This window comes from Sebastes umbrosus, chromosome 21 (assembly GCF_015220745.1).
Source record: "Sebastes umbrosus isolate fSebUmb1 chromosome 21, fSebUmb1.pri, whole genome shotgun sequence".
In the NCBI taxonomy this organism is placed as follows: Eukaryota; Metazoa; Chordata; class Actinopteri; order Perciformes; family Sebastidae; genus Sebastes; species Sebastes umbrosus.
Window position 1 is genome coordinate 18057756 of NC_051289.1, and position 18183 is coordinate 18075938.

The following is an 18183-nucleotide window of genomic DNA, read 5'->3' on the forward strand; positions in this document are numbered from 1 at the left end:
CACACTGCACCTTTAAGTTTTCATTTTCTTGACAAGCCAGATTCATTCTGTGGCTGTCGATGTGTTGCACTGCTTTAATGAGGCACAACCTTCTACTGAAGTGATATAATTGTATGTAGGAAGATGAAAAATTGTGAACCAAAGGTGTTTTCATTTCACAGTTTTAAGATCGATTCTACACATTACCTTCCCTTGTTCTTCTAAACCGGTGGTAGGCTTTGTGTTGGGTACTATGGTGAAAGCCAGTCCACTGCACTAAGCCAAATGAAACCTGAGCAGTGGTAACTTTTGATGAACCTGAACAGTGCAGTGTGATAGATGGCCAGACTTGAGTCAACCTGAAAACAAAGGAATTTAATTTAGCTTCAATAACGTGGCATGAGGATCAGATGTGTATCTGAGGACTTCAAAATGGGAGGTAATGATACTTAATATAAAGCATTCCCAAAAACAGTGGTGCTAAAGTACAATCTGTTCATCCTGGGATCACTACTGCTGTAGTATTGAAAAGTCTTGGATGACCTCTATTTTAAAACCTACGTTGTAAAGGGTTTTTATTTGTGCTGTCTAGATTCAAAAACACTCAATCTGTCATTTGCCTGTTTAAACAAGCCTCTAAAATTAGTTTGGGGCAAAGAAAACAAAAGTGTCGTAGACATTAGAATCCAGTGACCCTCTACAGTGTGTATATATACGCCATGCTCTGCAAACCAGGACAAACTTAAAACACGTAAAAAGGTTCAGACCTGAACACACATAATAAGATTAAAGCACACTCACTCTTGCCAGTGTTTGCATATTGTACTGTACATAGAATAATGGCGCATTCGGCTGGTCGTTGTAAACTGGCAAACTTGTATATCTACGGATCACATGACAAAGTGGTATGTACAAGGTGAAAAGCATTCTGGGTGCTTGCTCAGGTGGAAATAAAAGTAAGGACCGATGAAATCTGAGGTAGCAAATTCAACTATGATGAACTAGAATCACTCAACCTTTTTTTTTTTTTTTCTCTTTATGCGTGCTTTGATTTTTAGAAATGATTGAAGCAGGCCAGTATCATGTCATCATATCATCATAACCTCTCTGTTTCTTTATAGACCCATTTTCTGTTAGTACACATGATGACGTATTTTGTGGGTGAAGCATTAAGTGTAATAATTCTCTGAACACATTAGTTAACGCTGGCTAGCAAGTTTTGTAAGCTTTATTTTTTAACAATCGCTGAAGAAAATACTAGTTTCTCTCAGTATGTACTGTCACTCACTCTCCAGGACTGCGAGTGTGAGTTGAGAAAGTTAACCTTATTTAACAACTTAATGCTTCATCCACACACTCTTGTCACAGCGCAGGAAAGCACAGTGCTATCGCCAGATGAGTGACAACTTTGTTCGGCTCATTTTCTGTGTTTTGGAATTAGCAAGTTAGCTAAGTAGCCAGCCGTCCGACCAGCAGCGGGCTGGTGACCAACGGCAGCGCTGAAAAGATACATTTAGGGTGTATAAATCTTTGGACGCCTATAATTAACTATCATTCAGTAAAGTCAGTCAAAAAGAGAGTCGTACATCATCAGCATAGCGTTTCATAGATGGAGAGAAAGGGTTGATAATAGTTAGCTTTCTGCTAACCGCAGCCATGAGTCATTGGTTGCGGCTAACTATTAGCGACATTTTCTCTCCACCTCTTAAATGTTTTGCCAATATTGTAGCTCACTAGAGCCCTCAAATCACAGTTTGTCATATCAAATGTATGTGATATCTCCATTCTGGCGCCCAACAACACAGGAAAGATGACATTTTAGATGTGTTACTTTAGCCCACTGCTTGTGTTTAGCCTCCAGTATTTCCTTTGTTTAGCCTCCAGCTAACGCCGTGACGTAATCATGACGTCCACACAAAAAAGGGTCTATAAAAGGTCACAACATAGCTCATGGAATTAGTAAACTGGGGTTTCCTGCTTGTTTTATTATTTATAGTTAGCTGTTTTTGGTGCACTGTTCTCGTGGTTTGCCAGTTTACCTGTGTGTTCGTCACGCAGCTGATATGTTCATCGAGAAAAATTCATGGCTTTTAACCCTCCAGTTCCCACCCCTGAGGTGCAAACCAGCCAATCCAGTGTGCTCTTGGGAAGGGGGGACGGAGCGTTATCTCCGCCTCTCGGGGGGCAGGACATCAGGGGGAAGGAACCAATGACAGAACAGGACAGCAGGTTTCCTGTTAGGCCAGCTAACACTACGATTTACCAACCGGTTTGTGAGTTTATCGGAAGCGCCGCGGACATAATAGAATAGAATAATTATTATATCAATAGGGTTTTTCAGTGCAAGACGTAAATGGCTACTTGTTTCGTCGTCATTCTGTCCGTCGTTGTCTTGTTCCTCATCCAACACTGGATTCAGCAGTAAAGGGATTCTTCTACAGGACAGCAGTCATTCATGTGTGTGTGTGTGTGTGAAGTGTCATCCTTCAGCAGAATGACTGAGAGGTCCAGACCGGATCCGTCTGGGTCAACCTAGACTGTGTTCATTAAGTGGCAGAGCTCCTCTCTGCTCTGTTTTGTGGTTTTGGTTAAAGGTTGTACCGTTGTGGAGTTCAGAAAGCTCCACGGTAGGGGGCTGGCTTCACTCTCTGTGAGCTGTGTGTCCTTTTCTTAAGAGGTCAGAGGTGAACTTTCAGCAGTGAAGATACAGTAGCAGGGTGCCCTGAAGGTGGCCGGTACAGTAGGTGCCTCTTGATCGCCACAGTGCCACGAGGAACGGTGGAAACAGGAGGGGCTCTTTCTGTACCCTTCCCTCCTCCCCCCCCTTCCCCTCTTCCTTAGCTCCCCCCTGGGTCAGAGCTGTGTCTCTGTGGTGTCCGTGAGTCCAGAGGTGTCTGTGGTTCTTGGAGGGACAGCCTCCTTTGGGTTTCAGGATCCAGGGACGATGCCCCTGTTCCAGCTGCTGGCCCAACCCCTGCAGCCCCCATACACACCCCTGAACCAAAGTCTAACCCTGCTCCTAAGCTTGACCCCGCCACTGCCCCGCCGCTCCCTAAGTCTATCCCTACACCTGAACCCACAGCTGGAACCCCAGGAACGACTCCAGCCCCGGTGCCCAGGCCCAGCTCCAGCTCCAGATGCTGCCCCAGGCTGCCCAGTCCAGAGGGAGCGAGCTGGCCCTGGTCGGTGTTGATCAGCGGGGTGTCCTGGGGCTGCGGGGAGTCAAGCGGTCTGGCTGGGAACTCCTCAAAGTGCTGGGGATCCAAGATCTGCAGGGAAAGAAGCTGAGAGGTCAGTGGGGCTGAGATTGTATTCAAATAATCTCTGTCTGTCTAAAGAATGCCTGAAGACAAACAAAGTGTAGCTACTATGTAGAAGAAGTACCAACGCAAAGTTTAAAGCTTCAACAATTTTTTGGCATCATTGGGCAAAAATTCCATAATGACCTTTCAGCATATTATAATTCAAGTGTTCTGAGAGAAAACTAGACTTTTGCACCTCCTCTTGGCTCTGTTTTCAGTTCTTTAGAAAATCTAGATTGATCAAATGCATTGTGCGTTTCAATGTCTCTAGATTATATTCGCTGGGGACCAATGTCAGTGATCAGTCAGCAAAAACTGAGTGAATACATGTGCTTCACCTGTGAGAGGGAGGCCAGGCTGTCTGTCTCCAGAGGTGTAACAGGCTGGACCAGTCTCTCTCCAGGACCTGGTCCTGGGCCGGTACCAGGGTAGGGTGAGACCTGCGAGAGACAACATCTTATTTGTGTGCAGGAAGTATCACCTTTCGTCTATTCACAGCCTGGGGGTCAGTGTCTGATAATAATAGAAAGCTGTCATACATCCTGCCGCCTGTTGATAGGCTGACTTAGTCTCGCTCAGAGACAGATGCCTGCTTGACCTCTGTGACGACAAGCACCTACTTACATACCCCGTGTGTGTGTGTGTGTGTGTGTGTGTGTGAGTGTTATTACCTGAGGTGGCGATGAGACGGCGCTGTAGGCCGGAGGTACCAGGGCCATCTGTCTCTGCAGCAGCTGCATGATGGCTCCGATGTCCGTTGACATGCGACTCTCCAACCTGTACACAGTATGTAGTAGATGATCAGCTGAATCACTTCACCGGCTGTGTGTCTCAAATAGTGCCTGCCTTGATAATCCAGCTGCACACGGACCACAGAGAGATGTGCCGAGGCTTTTCAGGTCTGGTAGAATCTAATGTTATGTCATCTCTGGTGATCCAGTTCATTAGCTTGCTTCCATGGCTGCAGAAGGCTGTTTTGTATGCCAGCTTGGTTCATATAAAAACAGACGTTCTGGACCGGAATGGAAATTTCAAAGGAGAACATACTGGCTAAAGCAAGCCAGTATTTCAATTCAGCATGATACTTTAATCTCTGATGGCATATCATGGTCATTTCATGATTTGTTACAGTAAATATATTACATATTGGTCCTTTAAATATTGAATTTGGTGAATTTTATTTAAAGTTACTATGAAGAACTTTAACCCTGTGTCGATTTTGGCGGTTCATGTGGAGAAAAGCGGAAGTGTTTCCAAGCACCAGAGTCCCTTTAGAAAACCTGTGATTTTACTGCAGCAGGGTCTGATAGTCTGCCCCACACAGTCCTGGTTCTGGTTCTCCCGTGCCTCCCTTCCCCTCCAGCAGGCCAAGCAACACGGCCTTGGCCTCCAGCAGCGTCCGAGCTAAAGGAGTTTCTGGTGAACCTGCATGATTTCATCTGATTTTGGGGTAATCAGACCCGTTGGCACCGATGTAGGGGCAGCTTACATGGCACTGCATCACTCCAGCGGTGTATCTAGGACATTTAGTACTCCACATTTAATGCACATTTATGCCTTTTTATCCTCCTTTTGTCCATCATTAATATTAGTTACAATACCAAAGGACTCACCAAGCTAATCGCTAAGATTTGGGAACATAAATATCTGATATGATTGCTCATTGCAAAGAAAAAAACTGTGTGAAGTAACTATGATATGTATAGTAGATCAAAGCTGAACCAAGAAGTCGGTCTGCAAAATGTAAGGGACACTTAACAGACAGACTGCTTGAAGTCACCATGTCCCCAGATCTCAACGGTGAAGTTGGTGTTTAATTAACGAGGCTGCTGGTAACATCTGTATGAACTTCCCATTCTAATTATTATACTTTTCTAAACTCTTTTTGGCTTATGTTGCATTTCTCTTCCCAGTTGCTGTTTCTTTTGGAGCTGTAACAATCTATTTTTCTCATAGGAGTCTGAAGTTTTATTGCATCTTATTAGTGAATTGCGATCTTGGTCCGTAGTCACACTGTGTGAATACATAATGTTCGCTCCACACATGCAGGAGGTGTACCATCAAACCTGCTGGGTCCTGTCTGAGGCTCCCATACAGCTAATTAGGACTCATTCTGCTCATCCTTCAGGCTCGGTTCAACTTTCTGAAGTCCAACAGACTATGCCATATGTGCAGACATTTTCAGAACACCGTTACTCGCCATCTAAATTCCCCTGCACACACATACCTGCTGACACATCTAGTCAATCACGCATTACAACTCAGCCTGCGATCAAAACAAGACCTGACAAAGGAGCCTCATCCAGCTACCAGGACAGGAAAAACTCTTTTTTTCACTACGGTGGAGGGAAAATACTTCCTTCAGAGGCAGCCAGGTACAAAAAAATGGTCTCAGACTGTCAGACGCCTGCAGGGTTTGAGCAGAGACACGAACCAGTCATGCACACGAACCCGAACACACCCCGACATTCAACCAGTCGTACCTGTTGAGCTGTTTCTGCAGCAGGTCCAGGCGTGTGTCCAGCTGGTTGCGTTGCTGGCGGCTCAGGCTGTGCAGCGGCGTGTTGAGGGGCGGGGGGGAGGTCAGGCTGCAGCTGGGAACCTCCTGGTACTGACCGCCCCCCCGACTCTCCCCCCAGAAACTAAAGATGTGGGACACACCTGAGAATGCACCTGTGGGAGAAGAAGAAGAAACGTAAAACACTGGGCAGGTGTTACTGTGCAATCCACAAGGATACGGAGACACTGTTCTATTCTACCTGACAGGGCGTTGCAGGTGTTCCCAGTCTTGGGGTCTCCGTCCCCCTCAGTGTTCTCGTTAAAGTTCCTGGGCATGGCCTGAACATGCGGATTCTCCAGCATTACCGGCGGAGGGGCGAGTCTGGTCACAATGGACTGCCCTCCCTGTAAGAGGTGTAGATCCAGGACATAAACACTAGTTTCTATTGTACCATGCAGGGCTCTCAACTAACTTTTTTAACCATCCTCCCGGAAACGTCCCAAAATACAACCCCAAGCCATCCCGAAATCTAAAATCTTTGTTTTTCTACATCACCATTAGTTGATCATTCAGAGTGATCTTTAACATACATCAAACATCAAAAGTGTATATTTTTGTTCATAAATTTATAATTTATCCAATACATTGTTTTTTTTTTTATTTTAAAAAGTCATTTTCATTTAACAGGTCTGCAAATTACCCCAATATTTACCTCAAAATGTATCAAAAATTACAAACATTATTTAATAATTATACTCTGCTTTTTCCCCAATACATTTCCAGGAAAAGAATACAAACTTAATTGATATGCTTTATTTCCATGTCTGCTGATAAACAGATCATAATTAGCGAATAAGTTATTTGAAATTTCTTAATAAACTCCCTGAATCATGACATCAGCTACCAGGTTACATTTGTTTAGACAATAAGTCACACAACGGTGAGATTTGTGCCTGATCACAAGTGTCTTCTATTAGTTTTGGTTTTCCACCTCCAATGAAGAGCAGCGCACAAACGTTTTTCAGGCCTAAGGGCCTTATTTTAACCATTATATGCTATTTTAGCATATAATTATTAAATAATGTTTATAATAAAGTCATTTTCGATCAATTTTGAGGTAAATATTGGGGTAATTTGGCAGTAATTCCAAAGACATTTCAAATAGGTTACTTGCTAATTATAACCTAATTACCATGAAATTTGCAGACCTGTAAAATGAAGTGTTACCGTAATTTTATTGTATTTTTATTTATAATTTGCACGTTTGTGTGTTACTATGTTGTCAAGGAGGTTTAATAATAACTGTGCTCTACACAAAAAATGCCGTCAGTTTAATTTTCATCGCTGTTCATTATAAAGTTAGCAGTTGTTCTTTCAACTCTCGTCACAAAATGAATTTTCTTCCTCCCCATTCCTATTTTTTCCGGCCCCTGGACGACAGGACGTGCTTAATGCTTGATCCCTGGTACCATGGTGTACAACATTGGCAACCACAATACAAGAAGTACTTTAGAATCAGACGAGATGAAACCTGTATAGTTGTACCTCATCACCACTGGAGTGTGAAGACACTGAGTCCCGATGTGCCTGCCACTGCCTCTTAGGTGCCTCCTCCTGTTTTTGGTTGTTTGCTGCTTCCCTGTGTCTCCGTCTCACAGACTTATGCGACTTTTTCATTTCTCCAGCATCTGCATCATCTGGACAGAGGAAAGATTAAAAGAAAGAGTGAGATTGGTCAGGACTAACTTTTTAAAGATGACCACTAGGCGAGGATTGCCAGAAAAACTTGACTGAAGTTGTATACCTGTTGAGGAATCACTATGGAAAAGTGTCTGGTGGCTGCCATCAAGAGGGACTCATGTAACTTGAACTTTGACCGAAATGTCAACCAAACAGACCCTGGTCTGATCTGACGTTACCCATTCCATAACAGGTAATATTAAACAAATCTCATACTAATACGTCATGTGATAACGGTATCTGGTAGTCGGACTCTGCAGGGGTCTAGTATAGTCAACAAGAATGTACAAACAATGCAAAATCTAATGGTTGACTGCACACGCACCCAGTAATGTTTGTATACAAGAAATCCGTCTATTCAGACAGTCAGACAATTTGAAGTTTTTTTTACGTGACAGTAAAACAAATGGCGGAAGTGAGAGATGAGCTATAAAGGAAGGGTTACCTGTTTCTGTACGTCTTCGGAATGATAACTTGCGTCTGCGTAATTTGTTGAATCCCCCACAGTTGGAGTCATCACTGCCCGGAGAGCCTGGGATCATGTTGGTCTGAAATGAGACGTTGTAATAAAACAAGCAACAATAAGAATCAGGTGATCTTTCCCTAAAGTTACGGGTACAGTATGTAGGATTTGGCGGCATCTAGTGGTGTGGTTGCAGATTGCAACCAACTGAGTACCCCTCTGCTCACTCCTCCCTTTCCGAGACTGTGGTAACGTGAGCCGCTGAGTGCAAAACAGTGGTGACGCCACAGGTTGCACTCTGCGGCTCACGTTACCGCAGTTTCGAAAAGTGTTTTGCGGAACTACGGAGGCCTACAGGTAACGTAAAAACATGAAAGCCTCTCTAGAGCCAGAGTTTGGTTTGTCTGATCTGGGCTTCTGTAGAAACATGGCAGACTCCGTGAAGAGTCATCCTGTGGAGATATGAAAGGCTCATTCTAAGCTAACAAAAACATGATTTGTAGTTTCAGGTGATTATGCATTAATGAAAACATTGAATATTATATTTCATTTCTGCTAAAAGATTCCCCCGAAATGTTACACACTGTTCCTTTAAAAGAAAATCTTTGCTTAGATACTTTGGTACAACAACACAGAGCAGACTCAGTACACGGATGGATGGAGAGAATATTAGCACCAGAGCAATCATTCAAATGATCCTAATATTTCCAAAGTATTCAGTATATAATTCATACAATTAATATAACACAATTCACATTAAATTTGCTCGTCTGTGATGAGGTCGTAAACTCACATCTCGGAGGTTGAAGGTGATTTCCAGGTTGTTCCAGAAGTGGTCTGCGAACTCTGGATACATGTCCAGCACCTCCAGAACATCTTCTCTGAAGATTTTATGGAGGTCGCAGTAGGTCAGAGCCCTCACATCAGCGTTTGATTTACCTGGTCGGGTATACAGGTTGATAGGCTCGCCGAAGATATCGTTCTTCCCTGGGAAAGGTGAAAAAAAACAAAAAAACTTTATGGATGAAAGACAGTTCTGTATCTTCAGTGGTGACTTCAGTCAATAAAGCAAACTTCTGAACAACAAATCTTACATAACAATAATGAAACTGCTTTTTAGATGAACTGATATATCATATATACATTATATTCTATTGTGCTATTTGTTAGGTATCCTAACATTTAGAGGGTAGTTGTCTCTGCCTTCAATTTTTAAAGGCGATGTTTGCTATGTGGGATACTTTATCTAGCTTTTGGCTGCTACTCTAGCATATAATTATTAAATAATGTTTATAATAAAGTTATTTTCGATCAATGTTGAGGTAAATATTGGGGTAATTTGGCAGTAATTCCAAATAAATTTCAAATAGGATACTTGCTAATTATCACCTAATTACCATGTAATTTGCAGACCTGTTAAATGAAGTGTTACCGTGGATGCTTGAAGCTTCATATGCATCCACACATACAAGTACACACGCACGCACACCATGTGTACTGTGTTGCTTTAAATAACTGATTTTTACATAACAGAACTATGTTATTAAATCATTCATTTTGTAAATGATCTTCCTGTTTAGGGAGCTAGATCAAAGAGACACAGGTGCACCCTGATCAGGTCATTTGTTGTGTTCTAGACTGAGCTATTCTATGCTGACCAGCAGATGGCGCTACCAGCTAATGCATATGTTCTAGTTGTTGAGAGGCAGCAGAGTCAACCGGGCACTTTGAAAGAGATATTAAAGGATAAACCAAAAAGAAAATGTAACTGGGCAAGAGAGAGGTCTGCTACATATTTTCTCAAAGTCTAGATGGACACAGGAAGCTAGTGGAGAACTGTTATTAGTGCTGTCCTGCTGAACTCTTACTTGCTGTCGGTCTACAGGCTGTAATGGAAATTCAAATATTTGACTAAACTGTTTATACTTCTATAACTTATACAAACTAACTTATACAAAATTTAAAAAAAAAGGGATGATGTAATATTCTTACAAGAAACATCTTAATAAGGTTGAACATCGAAAGCTAAGAAAATGAATATCAGCACAGGTATTTGCTTCATCCTACGGTACAGCTAAAAGAGGGGTTGCTATCTTAATTCAAAAGCACGTTAAAAAACGACAAACTTGAATACAGCATCCAACCTAGTTGTTATATCTCTGCCCACCTTTTTAAATTTTTGTCTATTTATGTATTTTTTAAATCTTTTTTCTTTATAATTTCTAATGCTGATGTTGTTTTCTTTTGTGTACATCTTGTTTTGTCTTTTTGTTCGTTTCTAAGCTCATTACTTAAAAGTTTGTTTATAAACTTCCTCTAAGTATGAACTGTAAATTGCATATATGAAAAAAATCTCAAAAAGGTAGTTCCAGTTATTAAAGGGCTGTGTTGAATACTCGATTCTGATTGGTCAATCACGGCGTTCTGTGGTTTGTAATTTCACTATAACAGACCGTTGCTATGTATAACAGACCGTTGCTATGTATAACAGACCGTCGCTATGGATGCAGCTCTGATGTCGGACTCTGGAGGACCGTTTTTGTGTCAAAATATTGATTTCTTCAGTAAGTAGGCATGTAATAAGCGGGATAATGTACAGCGAGCCGGTCATTGTTGTGAAAGAATCCCCGACAGGGCGATGCTGCAACATCTCAACATGTTCCTGCTTCTGATTTAGTGTGTAATAACCTAAGAAGTTAACAAGGGACCAGGAGCTACAGTAGGCGGTAAATGCAATCAGTGAGTTGAAAGCTTTATATAAGCATATTTTTTGTACCCAAGATGGCTACCACCACGTCTCCTCTCAGAATCTCTATGGATCCTCTGGATATGAAGTAGAGGGCGGTGAGGACGTCCCCGGCGTGGACCAGAGTGTCACCCGGGGGTGCGTGGGTGGTCTTGAACTTCATGGCCAGCGCCCTGAGGCAGCCCTTGGTGGAGCCTTTAAAAGCCTTACAGTTCTGCAGCAACGTCCGGTTCAGATGGAGGCAGATATCTGCCTGGAGACACTCTGGGAAACCTTTCAGCACCTGGCGAGGGGGGGAAGCAGAGGGAGGGAGGGAGGAGACGAGGAAAAGGAAAGGACAGAAGGAAGTAAAGAACAAAAAAAGATAAGAGGTAAGGAAAAAGTAAATAAGAGTTGGAAGAAAGAAAGAAAGGGAGGAGAGAAGGGAAAAAGAAGGAAGGAGAAGAGGTGGAATAAAGAAAGTGGGTGAATTGATAGTGAAAGGTTACATCAGTATTGATACATGCGATTAGCAGCGATTGACTGATGCGTTAAGTCCAGGACATAAAGCTCATGTCAAAGATTATGGACGCTTTAAAAGCAATAATAAAAAGTGTCTTTATAGTTTTCTTTGTCGTCCTTCTACTGGTGAACATTCATGGGACATCAGCCTTTTACTGTTATTACACCATTCCACTAATTAACATGACAAAACAGAAGAACCACCAGGGAAGTCAGGGTTTCCACTGAATCTTTAGTGGTTTTAACCCCGAAGTGGATGTCGAGCATCAGCAGTTTGCGTTTCTCTTTCTTTAAAAGAGCCTATGAAGTGATTTTTGGGGCTTCACTGCAAAATCATTTCAAACTGTATTTCGGAGGGCCTAGCGGATCAGAGTCAGCAGCAGGCCCGTAGAGTGTAATTAATATGAAGAATTGGTGCAATTTTAATGAGTTCACCGCAAGCGAGGGCAGCCCCGGCTCCTTTAAGCAGCAGGCTACGGGCCTGTAACTCTCTGGCCGTCTGCAGAGAACACAACTGTACATAATACATCAACAAAGTGTTTCTTTCTCTCCATTTCTCTCCTTTTCCATCCCTTTCAAGCTTCAGCTTTCTTCATTTCAGCCTTCACTAGGCTCCATCTTCATCTCTCTGCAGGCCAAAGACCATTTCTTAGTGTCGACATTTATTTCCAGCCTCTTTTCACCTCCCATCACAGAAGTTACTGAGTTACTGTCTTTTTGCGGGCCTCATTGCTTCCTCAGACACCCTCCCACACACACACACACACACACCTTTAAATGCTCTAAGGTCTGGTTTGAAGGCAGTCAAATATGGAGGACAGAACCTGCCAAAATAAATGAATAAATAAATACTCAATAAATAAATAGATGTCATTAAATGTAGCAAAACAAATATTAAAAATAAATGTAGCCATTAATTAATTAATAAAATGTGACATAAATTGATATTTCTGTTTTAATTTGCCTCTTTATTTATTTATCTTTGTATAAATTCCCTTAATTATTTACTTTTCCATTTAATTTCCCTTTTTTAATTTATGTATTAATTTTATAATAATAATTAATTAATTAATTATTATTTATTTATTTTGTATTTATTTTATATTTATTTTGAAATGTAAGTATTTATGTATTTATTTATTTATTTATTTCTGCATGATCTTCCTTTGCATTTCACCCCTTATTTATTTCCCCAAACTCATTTATTTCTGTATTCCTTTCTTTATACATTTCTTTATGCATTTCTTTATGCATTTCTGCCTCACTATGCAAATGAGGGGGCTGTCACCCAACGCGTGTCATCATTGGGTCAGAGTGCATAGATGGACTAAATGCTAGCCAGCGAGCTGCCCTCCAGTGTTCATCTCCGGCAGGTTCCGTCCTCCATAGTCAAACAGAGACATGGAAATGCACATAAAAAAACTCGATATAACCTTTCACAACACAGCTGAGAGCTCCATATTGTGGATTTGAATAATAGCCTCCTATTACTCCCTGTACACAACAACTGTTTCTCTGATTTGTGTGGCGCCCCAGAATGTGCTGAAGTCAGATGTTAGAGGAGGGATACATCAGGTGTTATCTGGCTCCAGTTTACTGGTGCATACTGCTGACTCTCAAGGCTACACTCTTATTGTTTATATAAATTGTTTGCTGTCATGATATAATATTGTGGTATTTGCTGTAGCTGTTCTACTCAGCAAAGCTTCTGTTTAGTGGGTAAAGTCATGTTTTATGGGCTTTTGTGGCTTTTTGTTTGTACGGCCTCTGGGATGTTCTGACTACTCCGCTCTACAGCTGCAACCAAATACACACAGGTGACTGGATATATGGCACTATACTGTATATGTACGTCACTACCAAGGCCAAAATGAAAGATTTTTTTAAAGCATATATATACACATTAGGGCTGTCAATCGATTTAAATATTAAATTGCGATTAATCGCAAATTAATCACACATTTTTTTTATCTGTTCAAAATTGACCCTAAAGGGAGATTTGTCAAGTGTTTAATACGCTTATCAACATGGGAGTGGGCAAATATGCTGCTTTATGCAAATATACTGTATATATATATATATACACAACATATATTTATTATGTTTTACCCTTATCAGCAGCTATATCCCCATCATTTATTATATCTTCAACTGTGCAATACTGACTTAACAGTACAATAATTTAGTGCAATAATTCAGCTGTGCAATAATCAGGTTTACTTTGGCATTAACACTGCATTTATTTATACAGAACACTTAAACTAACATTCGTATTTATTTACACTATTCTTGCATTTTTATGCACTTTATATATATATATAAATTAGATTGGGAGAAAACATAACTCAATTTCTCCTCAGGGATCGATAAAGTATTTTTTTGATTCTGATATTTATTTATAATTTCCTTGTCGGAGAGAGGGGAAGTGCGTCATGAAGCGGCCGCTGTATTTATACCCTATACATCTTAAAGAAGGGTGCTTCCTTCAGCTGTGAGTGTGACTACAAACGGAGTTCAGTCTGTCATGGAGTAGGAGGGTGTAGTAGGGACCGGATTGGAATGGGGCCTCAGTGTCCTGCTCATCCACACTGCAAAAGATGCAACAGACGTCTCTCTCTTTTCTCCTGCTCTCATCACAACACTCCCGTAGCGTTCAGTTCCTCATCACAGCTGCATTATCATTCTCTCCATCCTCATGAATGAAGGAAGTTGCAGCTGATTGAATCAGTTGTGGAGACAGACAGACAGACAGACAGACACATACAAGGTCTACTCCACACAATCATAATTACACTACAGTAAACATTCTGTACTTCACAGGGCCTTTCAGAGAGCAACAGAACAAGGGAAGAGGAGGGGGCTGACACCTATAACACCTTCCCCTGGAGGCTTGTCCAATCTGTTTCCTCTCTACTCCAACGGCTCACTTATTATACTGAAATGAAACAGGATTTACAGTAATGGAATACTGGGACTTTGCTCCCACAAACAGAGACTGACTGTGGTTACACTTGTCTTTTCAATCAAGTCAAGTCAGTACGCTCAAAGATCAGATCTTGATCGCATATGGATCCGATCAGCCAGACCACATGCCGACGTGGCCTGGTTCGCATTGAGTTTGGATTTCAGTGAGTTGTGGACAAGCATGAGGGCACAATCCAGACAAATTATCAAAAGTAGGTCTCGCAACATCCCCCCACCTCCCCCAAAAAACATGATTCTTATTATCAGGTGATTACACACTAAAGAAAACATACTTATTAATATTATATTAAATTTCTGACAATAAATTCCCCTAAAAGTACCACTGTGCCTAAGTACGTTACACTGCAGTACGCTAGCAGCATGGCTGTAGACTCTTAAACCTTGATCAGACTTACTTATTATTATTACTACACAGCTTTGCCGAATACTCGTTTCTGATTGGTCAGTCACAGCGTTCCACGGTCTGTTATTTCTTTATAATAGACCGTTGCTATGTATAACAGACCGTTGCTATGGGCGCAGCTCTGATCTCGGACTCTGGCAGACCGTTTTTGTGTCAAATTATTGATTTCTTAAGTAATTAGCCGTGTAATAAGCAGGATAACGCCCAGTGAGCCGGTCATTGTTGTGAAATAAACCCCGACAGGGCGATGACGCACCCCGACGAGGAATGTGCATCGCCTTGAAGGGCTTCCTTTCACAACGATGACCGTCTCACTGTACATTATCCCTTACATATTATCTGCCAATAGATCCCCCTTAAATGCCACACACTGTTCCTTTAAATAACAAAATAACAGGGGACTTTTATTGTGAAGAATTTAGAGTAAATTAAAATGTGTTTATCCACCGTTTAACAGCCGCTCCTTTGACCACAAAATATATCCGATCACTATCCAATCAGGCAGGTCGCATTAAAGTGTGGACACAGCTGAGTTCCGATCTGGCGCATCCAATCACAAAAGTTGTACTGAAATGACAAGTGTGTTACCACGGCCAGAGTTCCTCTATACTTCTGTGAGGCTTCACAGACGACAATGAGAAGATGAAATTTAATCTCCCTAAAGTTCTGAGTACTTTTTGAGCCGAGACGATGAAACAGCTTCAAATGCAGTGAAACTCTGTAGCTGTACAGATAGTAAAGATGACATCCACTGACTCGTGCACTGCATTAAATGCTTGCATCAGCAGATCTCAATTGTGTGACATGATTATAGTTGTGTGTGTGTGTGCTGTGGTTGCATGCATGTGTGAGCCCTTGTAACACAGAGAACAGAAGATGTGACTGTGACTGTGTGTGTGTGAGCAGCATCATCCTATACGCTGTGACTCACAGAGTTCAGGTGGAGGTCAACTGTAACACTCCTTCAATCTCAGTGTGTGGGAGCATGCATGGTGCGTTTGTGACCAATGACAGGTGTGACTCACTGTGTCGTTGTGTGTGTGTTTCAGCTTGAAAAGAGTGTTTTAGCCTTCATGCATGATGTGCACAAACTGCATGTTGCAAATACTTTGACCTGTCTATTTGCACATGTTTGAGCGTGTGCGTGTGTGTGTGTGTGCATATTATTTATGATACTCACATCATTCCTATTTTCTCTGATGTTGTCGGACCATGCATGCTGAGACAAAGTCTTCACATCGTCCTATTAACGTACAACGCAGGCTCAATGTAATACTCCTCTAGCCTTTTTTTTTCTCTGTGTGTATTCATGCCCAACACTCACTTACTCTACTGTTAACATTAACAGACTAGGTGTACACACGCAGGATTTGGGGGGTGCACGAGGATCGAGTACTCACAGCATTCATGTCGATGCCGTTGGTGTAGGACCAGGCGTGCTGGAAGTACTCCTCCAGCCTCTGCCTGAGCGGGTTGGGGATCTGGTGGAAGCGGATGAACTCCCTGACTCTCAGCATCTGGGTGTGGTAGCGGGCCGTGCCCGAGTACAGCCGCTGGATGATGGCTGACACGTTCCCAAAGATGCTGGCGTACATCAGGGCTGGAAACGGGGAGACGGGGAGGAAACAAGGGAAGTAGAAGAAAGGAACATATACATTAACAGAGAGTATAGGGGCACTTGATACACTGATATGACCTGACATATTTCTGGCTGACTGCCTTCTCCATCTGAAAAGAAATATATCAAGCTTGACACCATTGGGTGATACTTTTGATTTAAGTGGAGAAGGGCAAGGAAAGATATATAACAGAGAAGAGAGAGAGAGGAAGCTCAGACAGCTGATGGTTTAATAATGGAGATTGATATTATTGAATCAGAGCTATAATGTTGAAGAAGCAATGACATATTTGCACTATATATGTACACTGTAAAGTACAGACTTATACATCATAAGTGTCTTTGTAGGGGCCATTAACACTCACTGAAGCTGTAGTCCGAGTTTCTAAGTCTATATGTCACCAATGGTGACAGTTCATTTGGAGTTGTGGGTCAAAAACTGTGGAATAAACTACCTCTGGCAATCTGCAAAACTATTTCTGTATTCTCATTTATACAACACTTTTTAAACTGGGTTTTAAAGGGGACCCCTTTGAAAATAGCCATGACAGATTTTCCTCACCAAAATTTTGCGCAAGTTTGGAGCATTATTTAGCCTCCTTCGTGACAAGCTAGTATGACATTGTTGGTACCATTGGATCTTGCCAGTATCTTCACTCTAGCTTTAAAACTGAGCCCGCTACAACCTAAAAGTCGGGAGTTGCATTAATGCGTTAAAGAAATTAGTGGCGTTAAAAAATGTTTTGCGTTAGCGTGTTATTATTGCGTTAACTTTGACAGCCCTGGTTAAAAGTCTTCTCAGATTATATGTTTTAATATGTAAATGATCACTATGTAATGTTAACTCTTGGTGAATTTAGGAGAAATCTACAGATGCAAATAGCCAAAGTGGAGTAAAATAAATGTTTTCTTTCCACTAGTCTGAAAGAAGACATGTCACGGAAGCAAAATAGACCATAATATCAAAATTGACCAGTGCATGAAAAACTATGTTTTTGCCTGGGGTGTCCCTTCCCAGACTTGAAAACAATGTGAATATAACCTTTAAAGCTTCAGTAGGCAACAATTTTTTGGCATCAATGGGCAAAAATTCCATAATAACCTTTCAGCATATTGTAATTAAAGTGTTCTGAGAGAAAACTAGACTTCTGCACCTCCTCATGGCTCTGTTTTCAGGCTTTAAAAAATCTAGCCTGTGACGGGAGACTTTGACCAATCACAGGTCATTTCAGAAAGAGAGAGCGTTCCTATTGGCTGTGCTCTGGCTGGTGGGCGGTGCTTGGTATTTCCTAGACAGATCTCAACATGGCTGCCCGGTCACAAACTTTCTCATTTTACAGCTAAACAGTACACTAGAAGATGTTTCTGAAAACATTTGAGGAGAGAAATAGGCATTAGAGTAACAGAATATTGATTCATATTTGATCAGCACTGCCTAGTTTGACAGTTTGGTCGGAGTTCGCGAAAAATTCACTTGAAATGTATAAAAGGCTCAATAGCCAATTTAAGTTGAAATTCTAATCTTTGCTGCAAATACAATTGAATAAGATAACAACAACATGATCACATATTAATGTCTATATTAACCGATTTGACATGACTCATACAACAGATCCCATGAGCACCTTAAGAATATCTTAGTTCATACAGCTGTTAGCATGAGGTCATGGTCCGTCCTCTGGAGAGCAGACAGAGCAGGAGTTTGACTGATCTAAACGGGTTTTGTCTGTAGAGGACAGGGTGTTTTCTGTCGTATCCTTCATGAGCCTCCATGTTTTGTCCTGTTGTCAAGTTGGATCCCGCTAACCCCCTCAACCTCTGTCAGCTCCCATCACCGTCCACATCACCCACTAAAACTGCTGGGTGTGTGTGTGCGTGTGTTTTTGCATGTGTTGTTGTCACAAAGGACATAATTGATCTCTTGACTCTGAACTTTTCAATGAAAC

General features: G+C 41.7%; 1 protein-coding gene across 2 annotated transcripts in view; it reads right to left on the reverse strand.

The window, feature by feature from the left end:
* Positions 1–339: 339 nt before the first annotated feature.
* kcnh2b (potassium voltage-gated channel, subfamily H (eag-related), member 2b) overlaps positions 340–18183 on the reverse strand; it is a 284202-nt gene continuing 266358 nt past the window's right edge. Inside the window, exons 13-23 of one of the 2 annotated variants that reach the window (XM_037756597.1) lie at positions 16020–16219; positions 15800–15862; positions 10761–11013; positions 8778–8971; positions 7967–8069; positions 7327–7478; positions 6041–6185; positions 5765–5954; positions 3953–4058; positions 3620–3721; positions 340–3248 (exon numbers count right to left, since the gene is read on the reverse strand). In XM_037756597.1, coding sequence (XP_037612525.1) covers positions 2817–3248; positions 3620–3721; positions 3953–4058; positions 5765–5954; positions 6041–6185; positions 7327–7478; positions 7967–8069; positions 8778–8971; positions 10761–11013; positions 15800–15862; positions 16020–16219 — 1940 coding nt within the window. In that variant the 3' untranslated portion in view covers positions 340–2816. The remainder of the gene's footprint in view (positions 3249–3619; positions 3722–3952; positions 4059–5764; positions 5955–6040; positions 6186–7326; positions 7479–7966; positions 8070–8777; positions 8972–10760; positions 11014–15799; positions 15863–16019; positions 16220–18183) is intronic. The other variant, XM_037756598.1, reaches the window with a different exon arrangement.